Source organism: Taudactylus pleione, unplaced genomic scaffold, assembly GCF_031769625.1.
Source record: "Taudactylus pleione unplaced genomic scaffold, aTauple2 ptg000012l, whole genome shotgun sequence".
Lineage (NCBI taxonomy): Eukaryota > Metazoa > Chordata > Amphibia > Anura > Myobatrachidae > Taudactylus > Taudactylus pleione.
Window position 1 is genome coordinate 3609882 of NW_028284415.1, and position 20122 is coordinate 3630003.

General features: G+C 43.4%; 1 protein-coding gene across 1 annotated transcript in view; it reads right to left on the reverse strand.

Moving 5' to 3' along the window:
* The window catches only part of RGS9 (regulator of G protein signaling 9), a 129155-nt gene extending 109303 nt beyond the window's left edge, over window positions 1-19852 (reverse strand). Inside the window, exon 1 of the mRNA XM_088467998.1 lies at window positions 19790-19852. Within this exon, the coding sequence (XP_088324124.1) occupies window positions 19790-19852 (63 nt within the window). The remainder of the gene's footprint in view (window positions 1-19789) is intronic.
* Between the last annotated feature and the right edge of the window lie 270 nt (window positions 19853-20122).

The following is a 20122-nucleotide window of genomic DNA, read 5'->3' on the forward strand; positions in this document are numbered from 1 at the left end:
GGGAGGGTTAGGATTAGGGTGTAGAAAAGGTTAGTGAATACTTACCTTGGGATGATCAGGATTTTTCATCCTTGTCGGGCTTCCATGCGGCCGGCGGTAATTCATACTGACTCCGTGGCTACAGTCATCCGGATGGATGAAACCTCAACATATTTTAGGTATTTTCTCAATTCCATTACCCTGCTGCCCACTTAAATATGGTGTTAATAAGTTAGTGGTTAATGACAGCTGAAGCGCCTCCAACATCACAAAAACAATATCCTTATGGTATCGTTTACTGGTAAAAATTTGATTCTGGAAACCTTTGAGCTACTGTGACCTAATTTGCCCCACTCCTGTTATAGAACCAACCAATCCCACCAATTCTGCACACCAAGGGCCTCTTTTATCAGCGAGTTTTATCATTCACAACGAGTGGTAAAACTCGCTGCATATGATAAAGTAGCTCCAGCCAATCAGCTACAAACTGTCATTTTTCAAACAGATGACAGTTAGGAGCTGATTGGCTGGAGCACAATTTATCATACACAACAAGTTTTATCACTTGTTGTGAATAATAAAACTCGTTGATAAATAGGCCCCTTGTTTGAAAAGCTGTCACTCAAACTCTGCCTGCTTACAGTAGTTAGACAAGCACCTGCCTTCTCAGGTGTTGTTTTGCTGAAGAGGAGTGAAAGAGAGCATGACGGACATAGGGGTCTATTTACTAAGCTTTGTTAGGAGATAAAGTGAACGGTGATAAGGTACAAGCCAATCAGCTCCTAACTGCCATGCCACAGGCTGTGTTTGAAAAATGGCAGTTAGGAGCTGATTGGCTGGTACCTTATCTCTGTTCACTTTATCTCCTAACAAAGCTTAGCAAATAGACCCCATAGTTACATGCAAACTCTCAAGTTATATTATGCAGATCAGCAATGTACACTTTTTACTATACAGTATATTAGTGTCAAATAATAAATGTATTTGCTATTTAAAGCACACCCCTCTTACTATACACTCCTGTCACCTTACCAGGCCAAATAATGAGGGTGAGTGGTTGATGTTGGAGTGATTATCCCTACTGTACAAATAAATTGGACATTAGGAAAGCAATATTTATGTCTGGAATATCGCACACTGGGCCTGATTCAGAGCCGCTCGCTGCTGGCGAGCGCTCACTCTGAATCAGGGCGTGTTTTTTCTTTTTTTCTCCAGCCCGCTCGCAAAGCTGTGGGTGACCACCCGCAGCTTGTGTGAGCGCCCTGGAGTCTGTCGCGATTATCGCGACCATCGGGCTTGCAACGTGACCCTGTGGTAGGGTCTCGGCTCCCGCAAGCCCGAGTGGACTTCCTGCTCTGACAGAGCAGGAAGTCCACTACTGACATCACTAGTGATGTCAGTAGTGCCGCCCACATACACCAGGCGTTCCTAAGGGAACGCCTGAGTTTGTGCAGCCTCCCCGCCTACAAAACGGGGCGAGCTGTCACTCACCATCGACAGCCGCCCCGTCTTGTAGCGAGACCCGTAGTGACAGAGCTGCCATCGCTGATCGGGTCTCACGCATGCACACACCAGAGGCGACACATGCACAGTGGGGGACCATCGACCCGCTTGCGAGCGCTGTGCGCTTGCGAGTGGGTCTGAATCAGGCCCACAGCCTCTTCTCTATACAATCATTAATACAGGAGCGCCCCGTCCATTCCTGGAGTTAATGTATCTGAGTACTCAGCAGGTGAATTAATTTTTGGAACAGATGTTCAGGCAGTGGAACTAATATCTTTAGACATAACAAGACTCTGCTAAAATGCCAACTATTCAAATATAGATGAGATAACATGACATGGGATGCAGCAAGATAGTGCCAAGCTTTCATTGCCTTGTCAGCTACCTAATACCTGAAGTTCCCCATTGTCGTGGTTACTCCTGTAAGGAACCAGCAATGAAGCCAGATTCAGCAAGGAACGCACGGATGCAGACGCACGCACCCGGCCGCTGAGAGAATATGCTAATGAATGCATACGCATGGCAATCGCAGCAGAATAAGCAGACACCCAGCACTACATAATACCACCCACTTCCCTTTATTTGCGTCCTGTATATCTGGAAAGACATCGGTAACATCGAGAACCATCAGACCAATACGCACAATAGTGGTTGACCTGACCCTCGCGCAGACATAGCAAGACTTCCTGTGTGCAACTATCCCTCAGGCTGCGGCCGCCGCCCCAAGGGCCTAATTATGCATGCCCCTGATACGCCGTCCAAACACATAGTCACGCCTGCATTTGCCCGACCACTCCCCCGTCACCACCCACAAACGGCACTTCCTGTCAATCACTGTGCTCTGGGTCTGCGTAGCAGTTCCCATTGCAATAGCTAGTTCGCGCACGTGCACTGCGATGCATAAGCAGAGCAAAAACATCGACCGATTGCGTGCGTCTGCATCCGTGCGTTCCTCGCTGAATCAAGTCCTAAGTTGGATGACTGCACTCTACACACTTTTTTCTGGCTGGGCAGAAGTAGACTGGTGTGGTTATTAATCATGTCTTGTATTGAGATCAGGGTTGTAAGATGGTTGTCAGTACTTCCATATAAGGGCCAGATGGCAATGGGTACCAGTGTCTGCTCAGTGTCTTCACACACAGTGGCATACTTGAAAATCTTGAGTGAATTGTTGCCCTTTCCTTTCCACAGTGAATGACCCCATTAAATGTTAATAAATCTAGAAACATAACCGTCATTTACACAGCAAAGCTGCAATAAAATGGACCTGAAATGATAATATGATACCTCAAGCGGGAAATTACAAGCAGTGCACCTAGATTTACAGAGCCCCACATCCATTTCCTCAATACTGTATAGCTGTGGTGGAATGGCTGAAAACTGAGCAGTCCATGTGGAATTGTTTTTGTTGCCGTTTTAAAGAAATATTCCAATAAAAAGAAGACAGAGGATATTTTTACTCTAATGCAACTACCTACCTATAACAATGATAGTTAGACGCACTCTTTAGTAGAGTTTATGTAACATTGCTTGAACTGAGTAAAACTTAGCTTGATGTATCAGGAAACAGATAACTTATGGGACAGAACATGTCACCCTCGCTCCTTCATCATCTCTATTCTAGCTGTTTAAAATTACACAATAACAACAGTATTTGCACTGGGCAACTTAAATGTTAAAAAACATCTTTTACCCAAAATCTGCAAATTCAAGATTTCTGTTCAAAAAATAAAAAAGAGATTTAAATCAGGTGGCAGACGTACAGTATAGATTATAGGGCCAGCAAGTTGTCTGAATATGTTATCAGCAAAATTACTTTTAATAAGCGACCCCCCCTCCCCCCAAAAAAGGCATATCAAGGCAAAAGCTATACAAAACCTACAAAAAAAGACAAAATCCGGATGAATGGTCGACAGACAAAAGGTTGACAATGTATAGGTCAACACCAAATGTTCGACATGCAATAGGTCGACGTGGGCAAAAGATGAACAGGTACAGAAGGTCGACTGATGAAAGCTGACAGTGCAAAATGTTGACAGGTTCAAATGGTCGACACACCAATGATCGACAGTTAAAAAAAAAAGGTAGACGCATGATTTTTATTTATTTTTTTCAACATTTTAGGGTTTAGGGTTAGGCGGCCGGAGGGGATGGTTAAGGTTAGACGCTTGGGGGAGGGTCAGGCTACAGTTAGGTTTAGGCACTTGGGGAGGGTTAGGGTTAGACACCAGTGGAGGGATAGGGTTAAAAAATCAAAAAAGTGTTTTGTCCTTGTTGACCTTTTGCCTGTTGGCCTATGAATTGCCTGCTGCCATGCATCAATGCCGCAAAATATATGTATTGTCATACATGTATCCAAAATAAAGCAGTCACTCACTGTCATGTTACGCCAAAATGGATGTAATATGTGCAGTATTTTGTAAGAAGCCCTGATAGGTAGAATAAAGGAGGGGCCTAACTTAACCAAACGAAGTGTCTGATGTTTTATTCTCTCTGAGCAATAAGAAAACAGAAAAGTGCATGCCCGGCTACTGACATTCCTAGAGGCACCCAGCAAAACTTGTGAAGGGATGAATTCTGCAAGAGGCATTTAGGACATTTATCTGTGCCTAGGTCTGACAACTATGCACAAATTATATGACCTCAATGACAGAGGAGAATTAATTAGTATATCTGGCCACTTCATGTATACAGAACTTTATGGGGGAGTTTTAAAAAGCAACGGTTTGGGATGCAGTTTTTCAGAACTAGTTCAATATATTTTCTCTAATTATACTACCTACAGTTGTTAGATGCACTCTCTAGAACTGATCTTGCTTGCATTTGCTTCCTTTCATCTACCACTCTCTCAATTGAAACCCCATTCTTTTCATCTATTGTCTAGGATATATTTAAAGCAGTATAACTACACAGCTGGCCTGGTTACATGGATTGTGCCCTCCTCTACCTTAATTGAGTCATTGCACCCAGGGCCGGCGCTAGGCTGAGCTGCGCCCAGTGCCGTCCTGTGTTGCCGCCCCTTCCCTCCTCCGCTCCCTCCCCCTGAGCTTAAATATCAACTATAGCGCTGGGAGGGAGGTGGGTGTTTCCTGCGCCCTCCGGAAACAGTACTGCTCCAGGCGACGGACCGGCTTGCACGTGCCTGGAGCCGCTACTGATTGCACCTTGCCAAGCATTTAGCCTGTTGCTTCACCTATGGGCTGTGACTGTAGTGGTGGTATCAGCAGCCCAGCTTGTGACAAGGGACTGTGTCTGTCAGCGCTAAGCATGTACATCTAAAGGTGCGTACACACTAGACGATGTGCTCACGATGCGATATCGTGAGCGATTTCCCTTGAACTCTCCCCGGCAGCTCCCCGGCACTCCAGGACACGATATGGTGCTAAAAAGTGACCAACATTCTTTGGTGCATCCGTAACAATTTCCAGTGCGTCGTGTACGAGATTGGCAGATCTTGCCTGCTGTAGGCAAGATCTGAAGATGCGATGTACGACCCGTGGGTACGCGCATCGGCATTGTGAGTGGACACTAACGATTTGGACATATTTTACACAATTTGTCGTTCCGATGCGTCGAAATCGGGCGAATCGTGCAAAATATCGTCTAGTGTGTATGCTCCTTAACGGTAGTACTTCTCTGGATTCACATTAGGCTCTGTACAGTGAACCCTTGCTCCATCTGCTCAGCCTGTGGTATATGCCTACCAAGCATGGTGCTGGCAGGTATTCTTATAGGTCAGAATATGTGAAGAACACAGGGTCAGTTTCAGCTATATCTAGGGTTGATGTTTCTGGTGTGAGCAAGCTGTAGGTGAAAGGGATGTCCATTACCCCCCTTTGTTCTTTCTATTGCAAGTCACAAATTTGGGGTTATCAGTAGCACTCCTATATATGAGATAGGACCAATTTCTGAATATAAAGAGATCAAATAAATTCATTTTGGGAACCTACTGACCACACTGGAGAGAGTGGCGTGGTGAGAGGGGCGATTCCTACACACAGCCTGGACCTATGGATTGTGTTATGCCGAGGGACTGTGACTAAATACCCGGTACTTTATCAGTTCCATTACATCCGGCAAATTTATATCAGCCATATGGTAGGTTGGCATCTGTTTCCCCTTGTATTTTATCTTTGATGGCTGGGTTTGTATGCTTTATTGAGTCGATTTATTTGCTTTATGTGTGTAAAATATGTGCAATAAATTTTGCTAAAACACATACTGCAATAGACTTTTTATGTTATCAAACACTTGCCAAATTTATATTTGTTGAACCCCTTTTCTGACATTACAAACACAGCTGATTATTATTTGTGTACACTTATCAAATTGAAGTGTAACTATTTGGTTCATTTAAAACATGGGCACACAAAACATGTTTTAATAAGAGATATGTGCCAATTGTGTTTTAACTTGTAGTGATATCATATGTCTGAATGGGGAGTATAGTGTTTCTCCCATGTGTTTAAACACAGTCTGCTAATTCTATTATTGTGCAGTATAAGGGGTCTATTTACTAAGCTGTGTTAGGAGATAAAGTGAATGGTGATAAGGTACCAGCCAATCAGCTCCTAAATGCCATGTCACAGGCTGTGTTTAAAAAATGGCCATTACGAGCTGATTGGCTGTTATCTTATTACCGTTCACTTTATCTCCTAACACAGCTTAGTAAATAGACCCCTACGTCTCTTACATATTTCCCTCTAACACTGCACAGGAAAAAATACCAGCCACACTGAACAGACCCAAATACCAGCCACACTGCACAGAACACACTACCAGCTACACTGCACAGAACACACTACCAGCTACACTGCACAGAACACACTACCAGCTACACTGCACAGAACACACTACCAGCTACACTGCACAGAACACAATACCAGCCACACTGCACAGAACACACTACCAGCTACACTGCACAGAACACACTACCAGCTACACTGCACAGAACACACTACCAGCTACACTGCACAGAACACACTACCAGCTACACTGCACAGAACACAATACCAGCCACACTGCACAGACAGCCCTAAACAAATACACAGATATTTTGTCCAGACTTAATTGCCAGACACATTGCACAAACTCGATCAACCATATTACATAATTTCACTATCAGCCATAGTACACATATCTGATTAGCAGCCACTATACTCCTTGTCAGCCACATTATGTGATCTCACTGTGCAGAATCCCATGTACACATATTGCATACACCCATAAAAAGTCACATGATAGGGCGATGTGAGAAAGGAGTAGGGGCTGTAAAACAGTGTATATGCTGTTTTGTAATGTCACACTTGCTTATTTTTTATTATTTTTTTTACGAGATTTAATTTTGCAGGACGGTATTATTAACTAACCTTTCCAGGGTGGATAGGTGGATTCAGTGTCCCTCACTTTTTGAGTGCACAGCCTTTTATTCTCCCCCAAAATACCTGAATTCTTCTGGAGCTTGGAGATGCTTAAACCTCATCCTTATACATATAATAGGACACATTATGCACTTGCAGGTGCACTGTTGTAACAACCCATCAGCTTCTAGCTATCATTTATCTAGTACAGTCTATAAAATGACAGATGGGCAATGCTATGGGCAACTTCTTCACTGTATCTCTCTGAAAGATTTGATACATTTCCCCCAATGAGCATTGTAATAATCTCTAAATAGACAAAAGTCACTCTAATGGTTAATTTTACATATATAATGCTAAACTGAGCCTCATTTATGGGGGGGAATCCACTTGCAAATCGCGCATGCATCTTGCATGTTTTGGACGGAAGCGACCCGCGATGCGCGTGCCCGCGGGTCGCTTCCGACATCCAACATCGCCCGTACATGCAGGTCAACCTCGTCAGGTTCTGCATGTGTGGGGATGAGGGATGTGCCGGGACTGAACGAGTGAACGTTCAGTCTAGGCACATCACTAGCTATACAAACGACAGCACGATTGCAATGTCGCAATAGTGCCCTCGTTTGTATATCGCTAAGTGGATACCCCCCATTAAGTAAACTATATAATACACTATTTTAAATGAAGGCGCTTGATCCCTCTCTTACAGGGGAACTGACACTGTACTGTGTGTAATGAGCCTTCACTTTGACATAAACAGACCTACAGGCAGATGCAGTGTGAGCCAGCAGTCTATGCTATAATACAGCTCAGTGCCAGCAGGTAAGTGACTGAAATACAGTAAGTGTCTATTAGAGAAGGAGTTCCAGGCTGTACAGTAGTTGGATATTTGTACAGGTTGAGTCTCCCATATCCAAAATGCTTGGGACCAGGGGTATTTTGGATATTGGAATATTCCGTATATTGGATATATTTGCATACCATAATGAAATATCTTAGAAATGGGACACAAATCTAAACACAGAATGCATTTATGTTTTATATAAGGTATGCAGTCGGGAAACCGGCTGCCTTAATACCAACAGCTGGCTGCCTTGGTGAGCGATCGCTTCCCATGCTGTCACTTTGGCAAATTTACATACGCTGGATGCGAGCGATCGTATCTAGCGAGCGGGTCTGAATGAGGTCTACAGCCTGCAGGTAATTTTATACAATATTTTTAATAATTTTGTGGCTCAAAGTTTGTGCACATGCATGAAATTTAATTTATGTTTCATATACACCTTATACACACTGCCTGAAGGTTATTTTATACTTTATTTTTAATAATTTGGTGCCTTAAACAAAGTTTGTGTACATTGAACTATCAAAAAGCAAAGGTTTCCCTATCTCAGTCATGCTAAAAATATTCCGTATTTCAGAATATTCCGTACTTCGGAATATTTGGATATGGGAGACTCAACCTGTAGTGACAGGGATGTCTCTCCACAGGAGAAAGCCCGGAGGATGTTTGTGACGAAACTCATGTACTATGGGAAGATTTGCTCTACTTACGACAGATGGTAAATTCATCATTTGTGATTTGTTTAAAGCTCATTGTATAAAGTGGGATTTTGAGAAGAAAGATTTTGTACGAGGAATTAGACTGGAAAAGTGACACTGGTGCCTTAGGCTGCCCTTTGACATGTAGTTGGTAAGGGGTGCTGAGATTTGTAGTTCCAAAATAGCAGCAGAGCCACATTAGGCTCTAGAGACAGAAGGAATAGAACAATCTTACAATCTGAGGGCCTGATTCAGAGATTTAGGCAATGCCGATATGTACGCAGATCAAGCATTTGTTTGCCATTGTGCATGAGTGAAAGCCGCACTGCGCACACGCAGCAATTGTTTTGCGACTACGCTTGCATAGAGGAGTCAATTGCAAAGTGGGTGACAGATAATCAGCATTTGGGGGTGGTAACGGGGGTGGCTAGGTAAACACAGGCGTGTGACGGTTTAAACGCTGTTTCATGGGCGTGCATAAATTAGCCATTGCAATCTCCTTTCGCAGCATGAGAGATCTCTGCGTGTCAGGAGAGACGCTGTGGTTGAGACAGGTCAGACTTGTCACATATGCCGCATGGCTGCCTGATATGTGTCAATGTTACCGATGCTTACGCTAGTACGCAACATCAGATGGATATGAGAAGGCAGCAGTGGGCATCCCTATAGTCGGGCAAGCTTTGGAAACATTAGCATGTTTTTACGATTGCGGACAATGCGAAATCGCAGCTGTGATTGCATAGCGTACATCTATGAATTAGGCCCTGAGTATGTACTTTGCTTTTTGATGATCAACACTGTCCGGGGATTATTGGGGGTAGGGCCCCTTGAAAGGGAGCACAAGAAGAATTTCACTTTTGTGTTACATTGCTCCAGAGAAGAATATTGCTTATTGTAGGAAGTGCCCCACACACCAGGTTGCTTGACTGTACAGGTATGACCCATCTTGAAGTGTATAGGAGGCACATGTTATAGAAAACATAATAGGCAAACGCACATCTCTGAATCAGGTTATACTGTATGTTTTACATTTTTCCTCCTTCGGCACAGGATGGTTTTTCCATGTGCAAATATTGCACTCATTACTTTGGATTTGTAACTTTCTCTAAATCAGGCCCATAATGTTCATTTTCCCTTTATTCAGTACATCTTCCAGCACTAATGCACAGACAATACATTATGCCACAAGGAAATCTAATTGTATTTATCTAATCTAAATACCAGGGGTGACCTTATAACAATATTTTTGTAATAGAACTGTATGACGCTGCAGTACATCTCAGCAGCTCCTGAATTATACGGAAGATACATCTCTCCACATCTGCAAGTGTGTACACATGATTGACCGACCAATATGCTGGTGACAGGAACCAGCTATAATTGCATCACAGCTGGTTCTTCTGGACATATCGGGCAACTGATTAGTAAGTATGTATGCACAAGGTCGTAACCTTGCCAAATTGTATCCAAAAGATGAGGTATCTCTGGAATATACCAAGGCAGAAAGCAACAACACAAAGCAGCACTAAAATGATCACAATGGTTACACCTTAATAACCAGACACAGAAATAAGCAAGTATGATGATGAAGTGATCATACAGGTGCGCTACTCACAATGGGCGCGATTCAATTCAGCGCGATATAAATAGCGCCGGGAGATAGCTCCCGGAGCTATTCAATTCATCGCGCTGTTAGGTCGGGGAAGGCTCGTTATCGCGTCTTAAACAGGGTGTTTAGGCGCGATAACGGGCATTCCCCGACCTAACTTCCCGCCGCGAGGCTGTTTTCCCGGCGCTAAAGGCAGAAAACAGCCTCGCGCCAGGACTTTTGTCGGGTTTCTTCTCTCATCCCCGGAGGGATGAGAGAAGAAATCATAGTCGGACTTGTCAGCTTGGTGTATTGAATAGCTCCGGGAGCTCACTCCCAGAGCTATTCACATCGCGCTGAATAGAATCGAGCCCAATATGAGGTAGTGATATATCAGGGCGGTTTGTGACAGAAGTGATACTTACCTGCCTAAATAGGAGTGATTCCCGTGGAGCTAATACAGATATTCCAGGGAGAGGTATCCGGAGACCTCCATCTTACCATTTACAGGCCTGTTTTTATTGGACATCTGGTAATCCTCCAATCTATTAACTTTATCGTGTGGATGTGATAATTGTTTTATTGGTCAGTATATGTGAATACAATACATTTTTGTGTGTAATACTATACTACGTTTTCCATATGTTTCCCTCTCTATGGGTGGGATACATGAAGCATCGCATTCGGGATGCGATGCATCCCCCCGGTCTTCGCATGCATGCCGGCGTTAGTAACGCCGGTATGCATGACGGTCAGCGCAAAGGACTACTCTGTCTGTAAGAGCGGCCCTTTGCAATGGAGGGACTTCCGGGTCCCCTCCGGCGTCTTTATGCGCATGTTCAGAAGGACGCACGCACCACGGGGGTGCTGGGAGTTATCCGATTGGATCCCTCTCACAGCACTCTGCGGAAAGAAGCCCTTAGGCTTCTATGGGTAACGCCATCGCTTGGTGCATATGAGAAATGTGATCAAACCTGCATTTTCAGAGTTTGACCGCATTTCTCACCCTGCTGCATCTCGCCCATTGTGTAATTAGCGCACATGTTCAATCACTTCATCATTATACTTGCTTGCCAAATTGTTAGATCGGTCGGCGGGTCGTCCGATCTTTTTGTCTTTGACGTGTGTACCCCACATAACACATTCCCCCTCATTGTAACACATTCCCCCTCATCCCTCATTGTAACACATTCCCCCTGACCCCTAACTACAGGGGCGGATTGGTCCAGTACCTGCTGGGCCGGGCCCCGTGCTCCCCACAGTGGCTTGCCACAGCCCCTGGCTCTCCCCGTTCATAACTGGCTGTCGTGATAAGGTAGCACTCGGAGCTTCTACGCATGCTCAGAGGCTCATTGTAGTATGTGTAAAATGGACGATTAGTAGCCACTCCCATTGGCCTTTGCAGAGCTCCGTAGGTCACTCGTCACGGCTTCGGCTCCAGCAGCAACACAGGAGGTAAGTGGTGACTGGCATTGCTGTACCCAACGCATCTCATCGCAAGGACACACCTCTCTGTAACACATTTCCTCTCAATGTAACACATTCTCCCTCACTCCTCACTGTAACACATTCCAATCCCCCTCACTTCATCACATTCTGAGATCGCGGTCTACCAATCTATGACCCAGTACAAGACAAAGATGCTCTGACAGTATATGCACTTTGAAATCCACCCGGGTACGCCTGCTGCACACAAGCTAGGCACAAGCAGTCGCAAGGGTCAGTGTTGCTGAAATCTGCATAGGTGTATATTCGTGCATTTACTTTCTGAGCATGTGCGGAGCAAAATCAGAAATCACAAAACCGGTGTAGCACTCAGCATCAGCCTCTATGTTTCAATTTGCTAATGTCTTTGAGCAGACAAATGGGATACTTTACTAAAGTGAGAGTTTTTAGTAGTAAGAGATGTTGCCCATAGCAACCAATAAGATTCTAACTATTATCTTCAAGAAGGTGCTAGTTAAATGTTAAGTAGAATCTGATTGGTTGCTAAGGGCAACATCTCCACTTCTAAAAACTCTCACTTTAGTAAATATACCCTAAAGTGTTTAATATGTGTCCATACTTTCAAATATTGTGCAGGTGCTAAATTTCTACTGTATAGTCCTTTTATAATGACAGACTATTGCCACAACTGCTACAAGGAAGATAACATGGACTCCTGTTTGGACATAACAGTAAGTGTAAAAAGATATATTTGATTAAAGCAACAGACTATTGTAAAATCAGATATTTACTTAGTATCTCTTGTCTTTTGTTTCATTTGCTGTGAAAGTAATTATCATGCTTAGGGGCATATTTATTAATTATCAAGTTCTAGACCGGATAATTATAATTTCTTATCGCTGCTATTCGCGACAATAAGAAATTATAAATCGATGTACCATTAATCACACACATGGAGAGGAGCCCACCCCTGCGATGTGTTAGAACTGAACTGATGACTAATGTGATAACAACATTAGCAGCACTGCATATGCACAATCTACTGACCATGCATGCGTGGGTGGCCATTGTTGAGAAGGGGACCTTCTCCTTGTAAATGCCGTGGAGTGTAGCCTATAGGCTACAATGACTAACACCATCTAAAGATAGGGTTAGTTATCGGGCCCTGCATTCTGGAGCTTGGTAAATTCGGTAATAAAACATCCCCCATAAAAACCTATGGGGCTGCTTTTGCAGTCAAAAACAGGGGACAGCATCAGAGATCTCCGATATCTGCTACAGTATCCTGTACATTCGGGGGATACTTAGGACCTCATTCAGAGTCTCTCGCTAGGTGCAATCGCTCGACCCAGCGTATGCAAATTTGTCAAAGTGACGCCACGGGAAGCGATTGCTCGCCAAGGCATAAGCACGCCCACCATGTCTTAGCGAGCGGCCAGCATACGCCCAATCGCATAGGCAGAGCCGCCCACCAGCACACGTTATCTCTAGGAAGTGTATTAAAACACTGGTACATCGAGGACAATCGGAAGCGATCGCAGCGCTTGTGGTTGTCTTACCCTACCACAAGCACTGCGAGGACTTCAGTGTAAAAAACAGGCATGTGACGTGTACTATGACGCTGCGTGTTAATTATGCACGCCTCTAAAACGGCGTTGAAATACTCAGGTATGCCTGCGTTCGCACCTCCACACCCCCGTTATTAGTGTCCTGCCCCTGTTACCACCCACAAACAGCCTCTCCTGTCACTCATTTCACTGGGCTGTCTTTGCTGGGTGAGCGAGCGGCCTGCGATCGCACAGAGTAGTTCGCAGAACGAACCGTGTGCATGCGCGTATGCAAACCATCGGCCCGCTTGCGAGCGCACAGCGCTAGCGAGAGACTCTGAATGAGGTCCTTAGTACGTGCAGGTAGCCTGAAATACAGGGTTTTCAGGGGATAGCTCGCAAATAATAATTGATAAATACTCCCCTTAGTATGAAATAGTCACTGTAATAATTCAGTAAGAACTAATTTTAATGCTACACTTCACAATATAACTATATACACAAGATTGATTTTGGCACATATTTTTGTTAATCATATTTATTTTTTACTAATATTCATTTATATATGCCAGCATATTCTTTTACGCTTTACAATTTTCTAAGGTCCTATAACAGTTACCAACAGGCTGGTCAGAAACTTGTTACTGGGATACATGCTACCTGCCCTCAGAAATGTGAAGTGGTCAGTCTTACCCTCAGTGGTTTTTTGGGGGAGAGGTCATAGTATGTTAATTTTGTCTTTCTTTAGTTTGCCTACATTGATATGTTTGATAGTCTTTTAGATAATTTTTTTAGAAGTATTATTCTTTAAATATATTGTATGACGGTAGGTCTCCCTTTTTATGGTGTTACCCTATTTTGATATTTGATTTATTTATTTATTATTAACAGTTTCTTATATAGCGCAGCATATTCCGTTGCGCTTTACAATTAGAACATTAACAGAACAAAACTGGGTAATAACAAACAGATATATAGGTAGGAAGGCCCTGCTCACAAGCTTACAATCTATAGATTGATGTTTATATTTAATATCCTATTATTATTCTATGTCCTTGTTGGACTTTTATGCTTTATTATCGTTAGTGAAAAATATAGTTTATTGTTTACATTAATATTGTATATCTTTTGCCTTTCAACAGTTCAGATTGTCATCTTACTTTCAACCTCTGGAACACAAGACGTCTCTAATATCATTCATCGTATTCTGTTTTTTTAATATCAGATATCCTGCAGGTGAAACGAACAAAACGGAAACTCATTGTATGTTGTACCTGATATCGCAGGTCCAGCAGTGCCGTCATGCACTTGGGCGCCGGTTTCTGTATCATTCGCATCTATTGAGTTACAAAGAAGGGTTCACCACTTAGTAGCCCTACAATTATTATGATTGAATGATCAAGATCCCAGGGAGGATCGAAACATCAATCAGTATTTGTATCTTCTAATTGGTTATATTGCTATTTTCTTTCTAAAAGTCTAGTGAGTGTCTCTCTTACATGTACACATTAATACAGTGATATTTTGCAGTCGATCCTTAGCAATAAAGCAGATTCCAATTTGATCTTGATTTTTAAAGGGAAAAGCGACAGACATGTTTATTCATTTGAACTTAATTCTCTAATTTTGTCTTTGCATCTTGTTTTCATTTCCGCTTACATGGTGAATGCAACTTTATTAGTTGCTAATAACACTGTCCACATGTAATATATTATGAATGATTTATGTAGAGCAATTTTAACATATACCACCACTGTGCAGCCACATCTCTCCTGGAGTAGAGCAGGTGCAATAAGCTAACCATGCCGAGCGTTACGCATTTTGCAATATGGCCAGTTCTGCAAGCCAAGCAAAAGATGCCATTTTATAGGGCGTATTTTACGTTTGCCATTTAGAATCAAATTCTGTCCCTCGGAAAGCCCTTCATTTTTAACAGTGGCATTAACTATTTATTATGCAGCATTATTTATTTATTATATGGCCAAAAGTTATTAAGTATTCATGAGGACAACACTTATAGTGCAAACTTGTGGCATGACAAGTGCAAGTACTGTATACACTTATACCAATGAGCATACACTTGTAGTTCTTAATTGCCAGTACAGCTATGTAAGGGCCGGATTCAAATTTGGAAATAGAGTAATGATCCACTAGGCAATTAAAATGAGCGATAGAACGATAACGACATTGTTATCGTTCAATCGCTCATTAATCATTCACAAATTGGGCATAGAGTGTGAGGTTCTGAATTTGTTGTGGACCTGGGGTGGTGATAGGAGCAGACACAGAAGCAGACTTAAATGAAAAAGTGGAGTTTTTAATAAGTGACTTAGAAGACATGGGAATGGCAAATGAAAAAGTCCAGGTATAGCACTAAAGTGCACTTGATAACTGTAGTGGGGGTTAATGAGAAAATGTCCAGATAGTGACAGGCAGGAACAGTCCAGTATGGTTAGCTGAAAACTGAATGCAGGTTTGATGAACTGTAACTGAATGCAGGTTTGGTGAGCTGTAACTGATGCAGGCAGAGGTAGTGAAGTCCAGCTGGGAGTGAAATGAAGCAAGGTGCAGAGAAACAGCAGGTTCAGGTACTCAGGCAGGTGAGAAGGTATATGGAGGGTGCAGGGTAAGTCCAGCAGGTTGGAGCAGGCAAGGTTCAGGCAAGAAGCGTATTACAAGCAGGCAGGTAAGGCACAGGTACTCTCTCTCAGCCGCAGCTGAGAAACACGTTGCACTGGCAAAGGAAGGAAGGCTCTGGACCTTCCTAAATACTCAGTGGCGCGCTGTGACTGGCTGGAATGAGCACATGACCTATCAGGATTGAACACCCATGGCCGCAGGCAAGATGGCGGCGCCCATGCCAACGGAATGGAAACACCACCAGACCTCACCAGGCCTAGTGACAATGTGCCCGCACAGAACCACGCGCAGCCAATGCCCTTCGCCAAACACCAGCACCGCTACCAGAGACCCCCCGCCATAACGACCTCACAGTTAATATCCGGTGACCACCATGCCGTGAAACCCTGGCCGTGACATAGAGATGTTGAAAACGACCAGCTATGCACGCTCCCGCTAGTCGTTTTCGTCAACAATCATCGCCTGAACATGCTGGTCAATCTGCTGATAATGACAGATTGGGCATGTTCAGAGATGAGGGAGGGTGCCTGCAAAGAACGACATATCGTTCAGTGTAGGCATTGCACATTATGAGGAACGACTGTCGTTCCTCTAGCTGCTAGTCTGCTAGTGGATACGCACCTTAAGAAAGAGGAAGTACCTGTGCAGGGATATAGTTGAAATCCTGGTGGTGAGAATCCTGGGGGTGGCATCCCGACAGTAAGTAATGGGGTTAGGGGGAGGGTTAGGCACTAGGGGAAGTTTAGGGTTAGACGCTGGGGGGCATTAGGCTTAGGCACTAGGGTGGGAGGTTAGGTTTAGGGTGCTTAGGGGGTAGGTTTAGAATACTTACTGACAGATATCGGTGCCCTAACCCTGTCGGGATGCCGACTTCGGGATTCTGACCGCTGGCATCCCGTACCCAACCCTCTGTGCACCTTGGTAAAACCATATTGCTCTGCAGGTGGGGCAGATATAAAATGTGCAGAGATTTAGATTTGGGAGGGGCATGTCCAAACTGAAATGTAAATTGCAGTGTAAAAATAAATCTGTCTAGCATTTGTGGGCTGCATGCAAAAGCAGCCAGTATTTACCCTGCATGCAAAAATATGTATGTACAGTGCATACGGAAAGTATTCACAGCGCTTCACTTTTTCCACATTTTGTTATGTTACAGTCTTATTTCAAAATGGAATAAATAAATTTTTGTCCTCAAAATTCTACACACAATACCCCATAATGACAATGTGTAAAAAGTTTTTTTTTTTTATGATTTTTGCAAATTTAAGAAAAAAAAAAAAAAAACACTAAGAAATGACATGTACATAAGTATTCACAGCCTTTGCCATGAAGCTCAAAATTGAGCGCAGGTGCATCCTGTTTCCACTGATCATCCTTGAAATGTTCCTACAGCTTAATTGGAGTCCACCTGTGGTAAAATCAGTTGATTGGACATGATTTTGAAAGGCATACACCTGTCTATATAAGGTCCCACACTTGACAGTGCATGTCAGAGCACAAACCAAGCATGAAGTCCGAAGAATTGTCTGTAGACCTCCGAGACAGGATTGTCTCGAGGCACAAATCTGGGGAAGGGTACAGAAAAATATCTGCTGCTTTGAAGGCCCCAATGAGCACAGTGGCCTCCATCATCCATAAATGGAAGAAGTTCGGAACCACCAGGACTCTTCCTAGAGTTGGTCGGCCGTCTAAACTGAGCAATCAGGGGAGAAGGGCCCTAGTCAGGGAGGTGACCAAGAACTCGATGTCAAAGCTACAGCATTCCTCTGTGGAGAGAGGAGAAACTTCCAGAAGGACAACCATCTCTGCAGCAATCCACCAATCAGGCCTGAATGGTAGAGTGGCCAGACGGAAGCCACTCCTTAGTACTATAAAGCACATGGCAGCCCGCCTGGAGTTTGCCAAAATGCACCTGAAGGACTCTCAGACCATGATAGAAAGATTGAACTCTTTGGCATGAATGCCAGGCATTATGTTTGGAGGAAACCAGGCACCGCTCATCACCAGGCCAATACCATCCCTACAGTGAAGCATGATGGTGGCAGCAACATGCTGTGGAGATGTTTTTCAGCGACACGAACTGGGAAACTAGCCAGGATAGAGGGAAAGATTAATGCAGCAATGTACAGAGACATCCTGGATGAAAACCTGCTCCAGAGTGCTCTTGACCTCAGACTGGGGCGATGGTCCATCTTTCAGCAGGACTACGACCCTAAGCACACAGCCAAGATATCAAAGGAGTGGCTTCAGGACAACTCTGTGAAAGTCCTTGAGTGGCCCAAGCAGAGCCCAAACTTGAATCCAATTGAACATCTCTGGAGAAATCTGAAAATGGTTGTGCAACGACGCTTCCCATCCAACCTGATGGAGCTTGAGAGGTGCTGCAAAGAGGAATGGGCAAAACTGGGCAAAGATAGGTGTGCCAAGCCTGTGGCATCATATTCAAAGTATTGAGGTAAGGCTGGGAATACTTATGTACATGTGATTTCTTTGTTTGTTTTTTTTATTTATTAAATTTGCAAAAATCTCAATAAAACTTTTAACACGTTGTCATTATGGGGTATTGTGTGTAGAATTTTGAGGACAAATATGAATTTATTCCATTTTGGAATAAGGCTGTAACATAACAAAATGTGGAAAAAGTGAAGTGCTGTGAATACTTTCCGGATGCACTGTACACTTGGAGCAGAAGCACGGGTGCAGAAACAGCTATACATGATGTTGCTACTTTACTTATATTACAAAATCAAAACACTTTAACGTCAGTTCCTTAAGAGATCTTGGTTAAACCTTGAAGACCCCATGAAAGTCACAGCTGTGACCTGCTGGACCTCACTATGTTTTCACTGTCTGTGCCTAGCACTATAACTGCTATTGGCCACACAGCCCAACAGTGGGCAGCTGGCCTTGTCACAAGCAATAACACTAATACTCCTCAACAGGATAAGCTGGGGACAGGAGACACAAAACTCACAAGGAAGGAAGGTAGGATCAGTGGCCGTCTTAATACGTTCTCCGTATTGCGTTCCAGGATAAGGAAAATAAGAGTACAGGTAGAGGACATAGGGAACAGTCATCCAGCAATGTCAGTATGAGTCACTCATTGTGCGGTTTTCAGAGTATAGGATCCTGTTAATTACTTGGTAGTTATTAGATGAGAGTGCTCATGTATATTATAAATAAACTGATATAGACACCCGTCTCTGTATTACATGAATATAACTGCTGAGCTCGCTGTTTTACCATTAAATTTAAACACATATCACGTCTGCCCGACAGATTTCATTGTACATTTCAGCAAATGACCAGTTCTGGTAAATTGCCCCTAGTAATGAATGCACTGTACAGTGATGCTAAATATCTCAGACAGGGGAAAAGAATGAAAGGTACACTCAGTACTCAGTACCACTTTATACCTGTAGAAGCATCTCATAAAATTAGTCTGTGACAGCCTTTAAAGATTCTATAAGAGTGAGATTTCTTATTGGCCTAAAGTGCAGCCATATACTGTACATTACACACAGTGGCAGTGGTGAATATACAGAAACCTTTGCACACCTGTAGTGACAGAAATAACATGCACAATGAAAGTCCACATATACCCAAACCCTGCTATTGCTGGCAGTGAGAGGGTTACCGAACCAGAATACAGCTCCATAGGCATTGCTTGAAATCCTGTATTTTAACCATTAAGTCTGGACATAGAGTCACACTTTCCAATGTCCTGGAGACTACTGAACTTACAGAACTATAATAATATGTGCGCCCCACCACACAACTGATAGGCTTCTATTAAATATCAGTGACCTGTCGCTGGGGGGGGGGGGATGGGGGAGTGTCAAGGTTAATGTATCACAATAAAAATAGACTCTATTATACAGACAACCCAATTATGCATGTGCTGTATACCTACCCAATACTAATATGTATGTATTATTATTTAACATTATATATGCCCATTGTGTGAATATGTATACAGGCTATAAATTACACATAAAGACATGTAAACATATAAGGTTACAATATGCAAAATGCCAGCAGCAATATGTATATTTACATTATTATGCATGGCTACTACAACAATAACAATATGACATCCTGTGTGATGTACACACTGTACCTCAGACACTGTATCTGCAGCATGCATGGACAGACCAGACACACGTTACACACAACGTAATTACCTTTTTCAGGAATGCCATTCTTGGCCTGTAATGCTGGCCCTGGTCTAGATGTTTGACAGTCATGTTTAGCAGCTGATCAGACAGATAGGAAGAAACACACAGAAGACAGAGACAGGTTGTGGGGGCTCAAGACGACTGCTTCCCTCTCAGTGCTCAGGCTCTTATACACTGCAGCCAATCAGGTGGCAGTCAGCATCTGCCCTAATTTACATGGAGTATTCAGAGGCTGCTTTGCAGGATGCTACCACTAGAGGGAGTGTTTGCTGTATTTTATAACGTATTTACTTCTGCAGGAGAGTCATTTTACATTTCAGCTTTCAGAGTTGTTGTGTA